This window comes from Leucopleurus acutus, assembly GCF_964270905.1.
Source record: "Leucopleurus acutus genome assembly, chromosome: 19".
In the NCBI taxonomy this organism is placed as follows: domain Eukaryota; kingdom Metazoa; phylum Chordata; class Mammalia; order Artiodactyla; family Delphinidae; genus Leucopleurus; species Leucopleurus acutus.
Window position 1 is genome coordinate 7,805,865 of NC_139161.1, and position 14,323 is coordinate 7,820,187.

Below are 14,323 nucleotides of genomic sequence, written 5' to 3' on the forward strand. Positions count from 1 at the left end.
TCCCTCCATCCCCATCTATAAACACACGCCTCCCTGCACTTTGCTTCAGAGGATGTCTAATGGAAAATCAGAGCTATCTGCCTGGGTCAAAGACTGAACGTCCATTTGGAACTGCGTGGCCTTGTAACGTGCATGACTGTCAACAGAAAGAGCAGCAAAGCCTTACAGTCATACGCGACATTTCAGCCTGAGTTCAGGAGACTGCCAAGACTCCTTTCCCTGTTTCAAATTTCTGATGAATCCCACATAGCCAGTGTCTCATTTACTTTTTTCCAAGAGGAAGTTAATAGAAGGGAACGGAGAAATAAAGTGAGCCATTGTAAAGGGCCGATCCTCTGGCCCAGCAGAGGCGTTTAGAGCTGGGAGCACGTGTATCATGTTAAAGTAACAAAGAACAAGACACACGTTCTTGTTAGTGAGAATGGAACAGCCCACCTTCAGCTCACTTCACTGCCCACGAGCTTAAGGTTGAGTAGGTCAGCTAGTTTGACAGGACACAGACCCCTTCAGACAAAGGTTACCTATGGAATCGAATTTACTTACAGGTACTACTACTGTGCTCCTTTTACACCTGTAGGTTATAATAATCCCGGTTCATCTGTTTAAAAGTTTCTCCTAGTTGTCCTAGGGGAGCCTGGGTGAGAAAGGCTAGATGGGTCCACTTAAATGCATCATCGTCACTGGACACCAATCCTAAGGTGGACACCTACTAAGAGTAATGTCATCTCTGCACAGTCAGACTGTGACCTACCACAATGATCGCAATGCGTCCTCCAACATCTCCGACTACCGTGATCGGTGGCTTCTCCTTGGCCATCATCACTAGCAAAGCAAAAGAAATCACAAGACCTCAGTTAGTCACGTATCACTAGGTAAATGTAGTCATCACAACGCCATTCCCTGGAAGTGGTGGCAGAGCCAGGGCGGACAATTAAAAGAATGTGCAGATTCCCCTCAATCAACCTGGGTGCTCTCAGAAACAGGTTACCCGGAGCAGCACCGTCCAACAGCAGGGAAGGTGAGCCATGAAAGTAAGCTTACATTTTCTAGTACCCACATTAGAAAGCAAAAAGAAATAGGTGAAATTAATAGATTTTTATTTTACCCAATATAGCCAATATATTATTGTTTTGATACATAATCTATATGCAAATTTATTAGAGATGTTTTCCTTTTTTTTTTTTTTTCATATTAAGTCTTCGTATTTGGTGTGCATTCTCCACACGCAGCGATTCTCAGTTGGGACCAGCCACGTTTCAAGGGCTCAGCAGCCCCGTGTGCCTAAGAGCCAGGCCACGCTGGGCGGCTCAGGCCTCAAGTCAGCGGGGAGCAGAGCAAGAGAGATCTCACTGGCACAAAGAAGCAGCACTGCGATGCCACTCAAAACAGAAATATTCCACTTGTAAACAGATGTAAATAAATGCCGCTCCGCAGAAAGTAAACAGGGAAAGGCTGCCAGACTGCCAGATAAATAGCCGGCTTTACTTCATTTTCTTCCAAGGCGACCTTACTGGGACAATGTAACCTTATTATCAGACAACTACACCACTGACATAATCGGTTTCCTGAAAGTTAGGAAGCTGAAGACAATAACCACAAGTCCATCATCTTTTCCTGATTTAACTGGTCCTTAAAGTAGAGGCTTCTTATCTCACTACAAAATTTATATGTGAAAACGGCCCATCAGTGCACAAAGCAAACTACAGGATGCAGAAGGGACATCGGAATTCACCCTGTAAAGGAGGTTAGTAAACTGAGGGCGGGGAAATATTTCAGAAGAACAGGCTAAACATTCTCCTTTTTTTGGAAAGCTTTTTTAAATTCTGAAATAGTTACTAAACTAGTAGTGGGGGAGCGGGAATAGAATAAATTCAGGGTAAGTATATAGTTTGGTAATTATCAGTAAGCAATCCATTTTAGCTGACTTCTATCTACAGGCGCTGTAAACCTGGAAGAACACGTCCCTTTGCGTATACTAGCAAACCAGCCAAGTTGAAATTCAGCACTATTTTACGGGCAAATTTCAGGAGACATTTCCTGATTTCCCATCCTGGAAACAAGGGCAATTTGTTAAATGTGGGCAGTCAAAAAGGCTCTGCGTATAAGTATCACCTAGAAGGGGGAGGAAATAAACTACCAACATCAGAAGAGCCTTCCTCAAATTCTGTCTTTAAATTAAACCATGTGGGTAGGTGGTTACGTTGACCTACCCGCTTCTTAAAGAGATGTGGCCCCTTTCTTGACCATTTTTCTCTGTAAAAAAAAAAAAAAAAGACTGGGCTTCCCTGGTGGCACAGTGGTTGAGAATCCGCCTGCCAATGCAGGGGACACGGGTTCGAGCCCTGGTCCGGGAAGATCCCACATGCCGTGGAGCAACTAAGCCCGTGCGCCACAACTACTGAGCCTGTGCTCTAGAGCCCGTGAGTCACAACTACTGAGCCCACTACTGAAGCCCACACGCCTAGAGCCCGTGCTCCGCAACGAGAGAAGCCACTGCAATGAGAAGCCTGCGCGCTGCAACGAAGAGTAGCCCCCACTCACTGCAACTAGAGAAAGCCCACGCGTAGCAACAAAGACCCAACACAGCCAAAAATAAATAAATAAATAACTCCTCATTTACAAAAAAAAAAAAAAAGACTGAAAGCCAGTAACCTTCATCAGACATCAACAGAAATTCAGCTCTGATGCTGAATTTGATGCATGTCACAGTATTCCTGTTGACTTCTCTGTAAGCCTCTCCCCAAAAAACTTTTGTCAGTTTGAAATGAAAAACAGGCATGGCAAGGATCAAGGCTTAAAAAAAAAGGCTCAGTCCCCGCTCATAACTGCCTTTGGGATTGGCACAAACTGGATACATAATTTGGTGGCTACTAAAAGACGAGACAGACTTCATTACAGCATCAAGAGAACAGGACCTCACAGGCTTAAAAAAATGCCCCCAGGGCCTCCCTGGTGGCGCAGTGGTTGAGAGTCCGCCTGTCGATGCAGGGGACCCGGGTTCCGTGCCCCGGTCCGGGAGGATCCCACATGCCGCGGAGCGGCTGGGCCCGTGAGCCATGGCCGCTGGGCCTGCGCGTCCGGAGCCTGTGCTCCGCAACGGGAGAGGCCACAACAGTGAGAGGCCTGCAAAAAAAAAAAAAAAAAAAAAAACACTACATCGACTTACTGCAGTAAAAATGTCACTTTAGCAAATGATTTCCAATGTTCTTATGGAGGAAGTAGGAAATTGTCTTTTGCATTTATAATTGGCCTTTTCCAGGTAAAATAGTGCTGCTTTTACAACCATCCTTTAGATCACACACACACACACACACTCTCTCTCTCTCTCCCTCTCTCTCTCTCTCTCTCTCTCTCTCTCTCTTTTACTGTTTTGCCAGAATCAAAAAACCTTCCTCTCCTAAAATAAAGAGTGAAAAGGGACTAAGGGGAATTATTCATTCCTTATCCATTTTGATCTCGGTCTATTTCTAATTCAATGGAATGTCAAACTTTATCAACAGACTGACATTAAAAAGAGATATACGAAACAAAATAAGGTCGCCAGTAGAACTAGAACTGAAATTACTTCCAAGCTCATAACGCTATCTACATGCAAACAAGTCAAAACCTACATTTAACAAATGCTCAAGAGGAGCGGATGTCGGTTTTCACTTTAGTGCTGAAAGCCACACCTTCACCAGTAAAATTAACAAGCCAGGAAAATCACGGCAGAGCAGGTGCCTCCCTCTCATTTTTGCATTCCAAGCTCTTAAGTGTCACCACTGTGGCAAACACAGAGCACTGTTCAGTGGAACCACTGACACACAATCCTTTCAAGTTCATTAGATTCCTTGCCATCAGGGAGGTATCAATTCTATCTTATAAAAGAGAAACATTTATACAACCTCACTTTTAATAGATTACTTTAAAAAAGGGCTTCTCAACCTTGGCACTATTGACATTCTGGGCTGGATAATTGTTCAGTAGCATCTGTGGCCTCTACTCACTAGATGCCTGTAGCACCCCATGCCCCCCGGCTGAGACAACCAAGAAATGTCTCCAGACACTGCCAAATATGCTCTCGGGAGCAAAAGCCCCCTCGCTTGAGAACTACCGCTCTAAAACAATGGGTTCCAGGGACTTCCCTGGAGGTCCAGTGGTTAGGACTTCACGTGCCAACGCAGGGGGTGTGGGTTCGACCGCTGGTCAGGGAGCTAAGATCCCACATGCCTCCTGGCCAAAAAACCAAAACAGAAAACAGAAGCAATATTGTAACAAATTCTATAAAGACTTTAAAAATGGTCCACATCAAAAATACTTCAAAAAATAAAATTAAATTTAAAAATGGGTTCCAGGAAGATAACATAGTTCTTCTTTCTTAAAAATACACAGACTCCGAGAGTCTGCTTTCCTTTGTCCTTGTTCTAATGTCTTCATCTTCATTACTACTGAATAAACGATTATGACATACTAGAAGCAAAACTGATATATAAACATAAAGCATATTTAATTTGGAAGGTACTGAATACAATTACACATACAAGAAATAACATTTTTTTCAGAATTCCCTTGGCTAAATCTATAAAAGGGGATCATAGAAAACGATCCTATGGAGACTTCCCTGGCATCCCGAATGCCTCAGCCAAAAAAAGTAAAAAAAAAATTAAAGAAAAAGAAAATCCTATGGCGATTATAAAAGTTGTAAACATACCAACCATCTAGGAAGGAATGACAACACTGTTACAATAAGTAATAAGGCAACATTCTCAGAAGAGAATCTCACCATATAAAATACTGTGGCAATTTGGCAATATCTGTCAACTTAACTTCTGACCCAATAATCTGATTTCTTGGTCTTTATCCCATAAATACATTTGGTCACTTATGAAAGAATGTAAGTCGAGGTTAATCACAGGCAATGACGTACAGTGACTGAGCGTATCCACTCTGGAGCCCAAATCTTGGTTTCTAAACACTACTTCCCACTGAAGGAACTGGGGCTCCGTGGAGAAATGGCTGATCCCAGGGCTAAGAAAGTACGAGATGAACACGGAACATCTAGCTGTACCAGAAAGTAACAAGGAAGAGTCAACACACGATAGGGACACGTCCAAAGAACATGGGAGGCAGCCTGAAGGAGTCCTCTTTGGCCAAGTCTGAGACAGTTTGAGCGTTAACACAAGTAGTAGCAATGGGCTATAACGTGCTGAATAAAACAAGATTCCACAAATCCACACTGATATAAATGACTGAACGGACAGGGAAGAAGGGGAATTAGAAAAACCTCCATTTGACAAAAATCATAGTAATAAGTGATTCAACCCAATATGAGGAAAGAAACAAGTCCCAACAAAAGGATATTCTACAAATAACTGGCCTGCACTCTTCAGAGTATCAAGGTCACTGGAGACAAAGAACAGAGGAGTCACTCCTGATTAACTGAGACCAAAGAGAAATGACAACTGGTGCAACGTGTGATCTTACACTGGGTCCTGGGCCCCAAAAAACTGTTTTCTTTTCCTCTGAAGGACATTGGTGGGACAGCTGGTAAAATGTGGATAAGGTCTGCAGATTAGATAGCAGTGTCGTAACAACGTTATTTTCCTGAGTCTGATAATCATACGTGGTTATATTAGACAGTCTGTTTTTAGGAAATATACACAAGTATTTAGCAATAAAGGGGGCATTATGTCTGCAACTCACTCTCAATCGTTCAGAAAAAAAAAAAGGCATAGAAATGTTCAATTTGGGGGCTCTGAGTGAAGAGTAGAGAGGAATTTTGTATTATTCTTTCACCTTTTCTCTAAGTCTGCAGTTAGTTCAAAATAAAAAGCTAAAACAACAAAGTAGTGTGGATTCTGGAGTCAGCAGCTACATTCCAAACCCTGGCGCCACCAGCCCCGGCCGTGTGTCTCGGTTTCCTCACTGGCAAAATGAGGGATCACAAGAGCACCTATGCGTACTATTGTGCAAGGACCAAATTCGAAGATCTACTAAAGGGCTTAGAACAGCTCTTGGCACATAATAGGGACTCAACAGATGTTTATTTATTTTATTTTATTTTAAAATTTATTATTATTATTTGTTTTATTTTTGGCTTGTGGGATCTTAGTTCCCCAACCAGGGATCAGACCTGAGTCCACAGAAGTGAGAGCACCGAGTCCTAACCACTGGACCACCAGGGAATTCCCAATAGACGTTTATTACTGTTGGAGCCTTGTGGTTTTTTTTTTGTTTTTTTTTTATTTTATTTTTTTAAATATTTCTTTATTTTGGCTGTGCCAGGTCTTAGTTGCGGCATGCAGGATCTAGTTCCCCGACCAGGGATCGAACCCAGGCCCCCTGCATTGGGAGAGCGGAGTCTTACCTGCTGGACCACCAGGGAAGTCCCCCGGAGCCTTGTTTTTTATACCCAAAGGTTGGGAAAAAAATAAGTGCATCAACAGGTGACTCGTTAAATAAATTATGGCATATCCATAAACAGTATACTATGAAACTGTAAAGACAGAAATCTGTATGGACTGAGAAGGAGCTATTGAATGAAAAAAGCAAGGGGCAGAACGATGTATAACATACAACTAACTGTTTGCGTGAAAATGAGGGAATTTGCTTGTATTTGCATAAAAGCTCTAAATGGATACACAAGAAACCAACCACACTGGAGATCAGAGTAGCTGCAGGAGAGGGGGGAGGTGGGTGGGTGGAAAGGTTTTTCACCATAAAGGATTTTATACTTTTTGAATTTTGAAATATGTGAATGTATTCCCTATTCAAGAACTTTAATTATGAAAATCTCAAAAAAAAAATGCTGTGACACTAAAAATTAAAGAGTATATTACTTGTTTCTCATAATAAAAACCTCCAAAGTTGAAAACAGAGCAGTGGAAATTTTACAGAATGGGGAAAAAAAATTGTAATGTTTATACCTTAGACAGGAGCCTGTCTGAAATAACCTGTCTGCGGTGTAACCATGCTAATGTTTCCCCAACGTATTAGTCTGTATCTTTCTGAGGCATGGCAAATAGATACAGATTTTAAAAAGAAATACTCTCCTTCCTCTAAAACCCATGATATATCTTCCAGCATAGAATGCTTGTTATTGTCACTCAAAAGTCCACCGAAGTAAATAGCTTCCACTGTTGGATTAAAAATAAATTAGTCCAGTATCAGGTCAAAGGGCTACATCACTAAATTAAGTACTAAAGTTACCTGATCACCAAAGCCTGATATGTGATCGATGGTTGCTATCATCCATCTTACCAAAATAAAAAAGCTTAAGATTTCACACCACTACACATGTATCTTTTTTACTAAAGCTAAAATTATTTCACTCTCTGAACGCCAAGTGCTGCCCAGATATGCTCAATTGTCCTTACCTAGTCTACAAAAGCGTGTAACAAAATCTTTGACAAAAGGCAAAATCAACGTAATACCATTCAGTTATTTAAAAATACCACAACAGCATCTACATAGGTATTAACTCCTAGGCATTCATACTATTCGAAACTTTCTTCCATTTACAAATAGAATAAAACCACAGAACTGATCTTACATGGCAATTCCAGCCCAGGGTGGACAGTCGCGTTCTTAACCATCGGGGGAGAATGACGGCCGTCATCCATGTCCAGCTCTGCACACTGAGCCTCCCCGTGGATCACAGCTAAACCCAGACGCAGCCTCTCTGCGTACGACTGGGCCCTAAGAGGAAGATAACGGGAAAGGGTGAGGTTCATGGGAAGGAAAACCCAAGCGCTGCTTTTTCATCACTTTGTTAACCACAGAATGAAAATATCACTTAACCTTTTATGGATATGCAAAGGAATTACTTCTACAAATCAGGAAGTGCGGCCCAGGCCGGAATGTACATGCCTCAAGAGGCACTCGAGATGGGATGTGGGCTGGTATCCGATTCTAGATCATTTTGGTTCTACCCTTTGTCCAACAGTCTCACACTCATCTTCAGGGCTTTTTTGGTTTGTTTTGGTTTCTTCCCCTATTTTTTGGCTGCGCCTCAAGGCATGCTGGATCTTAGTTCCCCAACCAGGAATCAAACCCGTGCCCCCTGCAGTGGAAGCGTGGTGTCTTAACCACTGGACTGCCATGGAAGTCCCTCATCTTCAGAAGAACTCTGTTCAAAAAGGTCTCAAAAACCACTGTCTCAAAGGCGCCCACAGTCTTCCTGTTTTCCTTTTCCTGAGAACTTGAAGGAAGAACTTCATTTTCTCCCAGGGGAAAAATGAGTAACTCTGAGAAATGCTCATGTTGTTTGGAAACTAGAGGTAAAGCTGTGGTTTGGGGTATGACAATGATTTGGAGGAAAGCTGGAGCTGATGAGTTTTCACAAGCCGTATTAAGACAAACCTCGGATTCTGAAACACCCAAAAGGGATGTGCATAAATGTCTGGCTTATTTACCTTTTTGCAGCATCAGGAGACTTAGCTACGATGACTGCATTCCTATAATTTGGAATCTAGATTTGGAGGAAAAATAAGAAAATACTGAAAAGGTATCAATAAAATAACACCTGGGTGCTGGCAATACATTTTTTTCCTCCTATAACAATGACCCACACTAGCAAACAAACAAGCTAGAATTTCATTCACTCATTTTAACATTTTTTAACCCTTATCAATTAGCACCATTGCCAAAGTCTGCTACATGAAGAAGATAAAAAATAATGAATTCCCAAAACCTTCATTTTAGGAAATATAAGCAAATTGCTAAAAAATACTTAGAAGGAAATCCATTTTTAATTTCTTTAAAAAATACTATCCTCTGTGCCTAAATGCTGACCTTATCTGACTGCCTCAGGCATTAAGACTTAAGGGAGAGATCATTTGATCATTGGATGTGCCTTTCAATACTGAAATCTGGTACCAGAGAAGAACTACATAGGGTCTCCTTTGAGGACAATGGGGTATTTATTGATGCTCCTCACTTCTTCCTGGATATACTGAAGCAGGAAAGGTGAGGCTCTAAGGTTGTCCACAGGAAAGCTGAAAAAGCCTTGTATTTCCTTTTGATGAAGATCCATAGTGATAATGTGAGTTAAACCTGAAATTTTAAAACAAAAAATTACAAAGTTCACCCCTACAAGTTAACGGCTACAGTGGACACAAACTAGAAGCCCAATGCCTCTTTCCTAACGGAAGACTGAAGGCAGGGGGGTACTGGGAACAAGCATGTTTGTTATAGACCTTATCTGCAATCTTAACGAAACTTAATGAACTAAAGACAAAGTTAAGCCTAAAGTAAAGGAGCCTATAACCTTCCACATGGATTAAAACACTAAAACTAAAAAATAGTGTTCTCCCTCTACTATAATTATCAGCTTAGGCCTGAACACTGGGAAAAGAAAAATCAGGTAGAAGCAAAAATATAAACATGGGGCTTCCCTGGTGGCGCAGTGGTTGAGAGTCCGCCTGCCGATGCAGGGGACGCGGGTTCGTGCCCCGGTCCGGGAGGATCCCACATGCCGCGGAGCGGCTGGGCCCGTGAGCCATGGCCGCTGAGCCTGCGCGTCCGGAGCCTGTTGCTCTGCAACGGGAGAGGCCACAGCAGTGAGAGGCCCGCGTACCGCAAAAAAAAAAAAAAAAAAAAAAAAATATATATATATATAAAAACATGGAATTAAATACTGGAGCAAAAATAGATGTAAAAAATAGGCCTTGGTTAAAGAATCTAGGAAGAAATGTTAAAGGACTGTGGATTACGGCAGAAGGAATAGGAAAGCAAAAGCGAAGTAATATATATACTAGAAGGAAAGAAATCCACAGACACAATGATAAGAGTTTGGAAACGTGTATATGTCCGAAGAGAATGGGTCAAGTACAGAAAAACAATGAAAACACACTCTTATAATCAACAGTGCTAAGCAAAAAAAAGGTACACATATAAATACATGGCAAATGGCCAAGGTCACTGAAAATTTTCCAGAGCGAAGAAGCAGAATTACTTGTTCTTTCCAAAAACATTACACATTTTTATAGAGAATGGAATTCAAATGTGTTTCTCAGGACTCAGATATATATTTGAGTTTTTAAATAAACATGTGGCAAATACAATCCCATTCATTGTAAAGGGCTATTACATTTGATTTGGAGGCCATAAAGTACGTCACCACTACACAAACACACAATGAAAATGATCTGCTATAAAGACAATCGGGGAGGGGGGAAAAAAGGAGTATATAAGCTGAAGAAGTAGTAAAGGAAAAATCCAGTTTTACTATTATGTACATAAACAGAATTTAGCTAAGGTTTAAATAAATCTAGACCTGAAACTCAAAAGATCACATCCGAATGCCAAGATCGCCATCTGAAGTTTCGATGATGATAAGATGAAATGGAAAAGAAGGTGGAATGAGGAAAAAGTCCAAGATGAGAGAAGTAAGCCCTGAAGCAGACAAGGTCACTCTGAAGGAGGACAAAGAGAACAGAAAAAGAAATGACACCTAAGCTCACACAGCCCTAAGCAGAACTATGCAAAAGGAAGCAACACTTAGAGAAAACAGGTCCCCAACCAGCTACCTGCGGTATGGACTAATCTGGCACGGGGGACGGTCCCAAGCACCGGCGCAGGGTCCCGGGGCGCTGGCCACACTCACCGGCTTTCGCCAGCATGGACGCCAGGAGCTTGCATACGATGGAGCCCCTCTTCCGCATCTTGCTCTGCTTGCTGTAGGGGAAGTAGGGGATGACGCCGATAATATTCCTGGCACACGCGGTCTTCAGTGCATAAGCCATGATCAGTAACTCCATCACGGCTGTATTCACGTCTCTGAAACACATGAGGTTTGCACTTTGGGATTAATCTCATTTATTAACCCCTGGCAAAGATCTCAACCTCAGCAATCTGACCTGGGCTGCCAAGAATGACGTGACGTGGATCCTCACGCTAGCTTACGACGGCACTTCCTGAAGAGAGGAGAAAGCTCATTGACTCCTCTTTATAGCCGTCTGAGTCCCGGTTTGCATGTGAGGTTACTTAAGTTCACACAAGGTTATCCACTTTCACCTGTGCCTGGATCTTCTGTCAGTGACACGGTCACCGGAGTGGGAGGTGAAGCAGGCAGTGACTGCTGACGACCAGAGTGAACCCACACCTGCTGGCACCATCCCCGGGATCTGAACTCGGGCCAGAGTGCTAGCACCTCGTCTTCCTGGGAACACCAAGGGAAACCCACCTGCCCTTGTATTTAGCTGCCGTAACCATAAAGAATTTGGTCTCTTTTTTTTCTTTTGGGAGTGGGGAGAAGGGTGAGGGGTGGGGAGATTTTGGAACTTAATTTCCAAATATCTCCCCCATCCCTTCTTTCCTTGAGATACATAGATTCCTAACAAAGATTACCCAGATAGACAAGAAAATATGAATCTGAAAGGTATTCAAAGGAAAGGCTATTTCCAAATTTTAACGAATGCTGACTGCTAACCCTTTGCCAAGGCTGATCAAGCAAAAAGTGGGGACTTCCCTGGTGGTGCAGTGGTTAAGAATCCACCTGCCTATGCAGGGGACACGGGTTCGAGCCCTGGTCTGCGAAGATCCCACATGCCGTGGAGCAACTAAGCCTGTGCACCACAACTACTGAGCCTGTGCTCTAGAGCCCGCAAGCCACAACTATGGAGCCTGAGTGCCACAACTACTGAAGCCCGTGCGCCTAGATCCCGTGCTCTGCAACAGAGAAGCCACTGCAATGAGAAGCCCATGCACTGCAATGAAGAGTAGCCCCCACTCACCGCAACTAGAGAAAGCCCGCGCGCAGCAATGAAGACCCAACACAGCCAAAAATAAAATAAATAAATTTACTGGAAAAAAAAAAAAAAAGCATAAGGTGGCCTCTGCCCTTAAAGTTAAGGGCCTTGAAATCCTTCCGGATGACCTTCCAAAGCTCTACCCTCTCTCTCTAGCCTCCTCATACTCCTCTTTGGATTATCCAAGTGTCTTCAAACAGCCTCTCTTTGGCGTCAGGAGTGTATCTCCCTTGCCTTCACCAGATAAAGAAGATCATTTCCCACGTCCTAGTTCCCACCCAAGTGAGGAGCAGGCTCTTCAGATTATACAGTTTCTGAATTATCTGATCTGCAGCAAAATGGAAAGCCTGCCATCAACATAGCAGAGACTTAATAAATGCTTGTTGAATAAGTGGTGGAATGAAATACTCATCACGAAATGCTTTTTAGCTTGAAGGACAGTCAGGCCATTTTCCCCCAGTCTCTTCCAGTTTATGTTTACACCTGTGCCCCTGGAGTGAGCGATGCAAAGGACCTCCTTTCACTCTGACAATGTTTTCCACACCCACGTTCAACTGGTGGAACTTCCAACCTCTCCTTTGTAGTTTGGATATTTCACAACTATTTCAAGATTCTGTCATAAGTTTCTATGTTTGTTTCTCCCACAGGGTAGGCAGAGTTGATTCTGGGCTCAACTTCAAGGTGCAGTTGTCAACCTAGACATGCCTTTTGCATTGCTGGCAGGTGATGTTACTTTCCAGCTGCCATTTCCTTCCTCTGAAATAAAGTGGTACATTCTTCTCCCTCATGCTCCCAAATTAATAATGTCCCAAGTCTGCCATCAAAAGGTCAGAGGACACACGACCTTTTGGTATAATCAGGAGAAAACACTTATCAAGGGCTTCCCTGGTGGTGCAGTGGTTAAGAATCCACCTGCCATTGCAGGGGACGCGGGTTCGAGCCCTGGTCCGGGAAGATCCCACATGCCGCGGAGCAACTAAGCCCATAACAGCCCCCGTGCGCCACAACTACTGAGCCTGTGCTCTAGAGCCCGCGAGCCACAGCTACTGAGTCCGCGAGCCTAGAGCCCGTGCTCTGCAACAAGAGAAGCCACTGCAACGAGAAGTCCGCGCACCGCAATGAAGAGCAGCCCCTGCTTCCTGTATCTAGAGAAAGTGCGCACGCAGCGACGAAAACCCAACACAGCCAAAAATAAAAATAAAATAAATTTTTTTAAAAACCACTTATCGAACACCTCCAAGGTACTTAGGAATTCATAATATTTGGTCGATTTTCAGCACTTTTCAACAGTTTTCATCCTGGGTCATCAATTCAACAAATATTTATTGAGCACCTTGCACCAGGCACTGTGTTAGGTGTGTCAGGTGGGGAGATAACAGGGTAAGCGAGGCTGACCTCATTTTGGGGGAAGGCCAGAGACGCCCCTGGGATCACCCTTGTAATCATCTGTCCCAAGGAGCACAGCTAACTCACCTAAGAATGTTCCCCTTCCCAAACACTTATCCTTCGTTCCAGAGGGGAGAGCTTCCCTTCCCACACCGGATCATCTACATTGATGCCTTGTGGGCTCTGGTGGCTGAGCTGGAAGCCTGCACAGTACTCAGAGGACAGAATATAGGTAACTCAGGAGTCCGTATCTAAACAACAGGCATCACATACACCGTAGCGAAAGCCTCTTCCATATACAGACTGCTCGTCAACGTTAGAAATAAAATTAGAGCTTTCTTAACCTTCCACTTGTGTGATGCAATGCGTGGCATTATAAAAGCCCCACCGGACCTGGTGGTTTCTCACACCAGATCCCAATGCCAACAATAACTGTTGAAGTTAATTAAACAGATCCTGGAAGAGGATCTATCTGGGTCATGGGTTTCCAGCTGGCTCTGTGATAGCATTTATAAGACAACCACACAACACGAGGTTTGGATAGCACACAAGGGAAGGCCAGATGGTAAGACATGAATGTAACAAGAGGAACAGTTTTGGAGGAGCCTTGATTTCAGAGTAACTTTCTTTCCGCTAATGACTAATTTCTCTCCTGAGGTTTTTATTTTTTACTTTTTCCTCTTCCTAATGCCCTGTGCCAAGGGAGTCAACATTCTCTAGGCTAAGGAAAGCCTCCTCCGCCCCACCCCTTATTGGTCAGGACGGCAACAAAAGGGCCTTTGTCACAACGGCTTTACCCATTCACTGAGGGACACTGGACAAACTGGATACCAAGCAGTTATTCTGAGGGCTAGCAAGGCGAAGAGAAATTGGCTGGCAGCCTCTGCTTTGTTTATCTGTTCCCTAGGACTGTTCCAAGTACATCCTGGCTAGTGCCTGCAGTCTTTGTATCTAAGTAGGACAATCTTAACTGTTTACCAACTATTTTTCTCTGCCCTAAGACTATCACATCTTATATTAAACTCAGCCCTGACTGCTCTCTCATTTTCGATAGACAAAAACGAGAGTTAAAGAAACAGACATGGTCTATACGTATCAATTAAAATTGCAAAGACAGACCAACACCACAGATGCAAGTACTGAGAACAGGTCATTTACCCCGTCCCCACCTCCATCAATGAATCCCCTGCAGCAAATCAGCTGTAATG

General features: G+C 43.3%; 1 protein-coding gene across 1 annotated transcript in view; it reads right to left on the reverse strand.

Moving 5' to 3' along the window:
- Positions 1-14,323, reverse strand: part of PRPSAP1 (phosphoribosyl pyrophosphate synthetase associated protein 1) — a 30,372-nt gene that overhangs the window by 1,901 nt on the left and 14,148 nt on the right. Inside the window, exons 4-8 of the mRNA XM_082859882.1 lie at positions 10,586-10,758; positions 8,918-9,033; positions 8,394-8,449; positions 7,532-7,677; positions 752-822 (exon numbers count right to left, since the gene is read on the reverse strand). Of these exons, the coding sequence (XP_082716008.1) occupies positions 752-822; positions 7,532-7,677; positions 8,394-8,449; positions 8,918-9,033; positions 10,586-10,758 (562 nt within the window). The remainder of the gene's footprint in view (positions 1-751; positions 823-7,531; positions 7,678-8,393; positions 8,450-8,917; positions 9,034-10,585; positions 10,759-14,323) is intronic.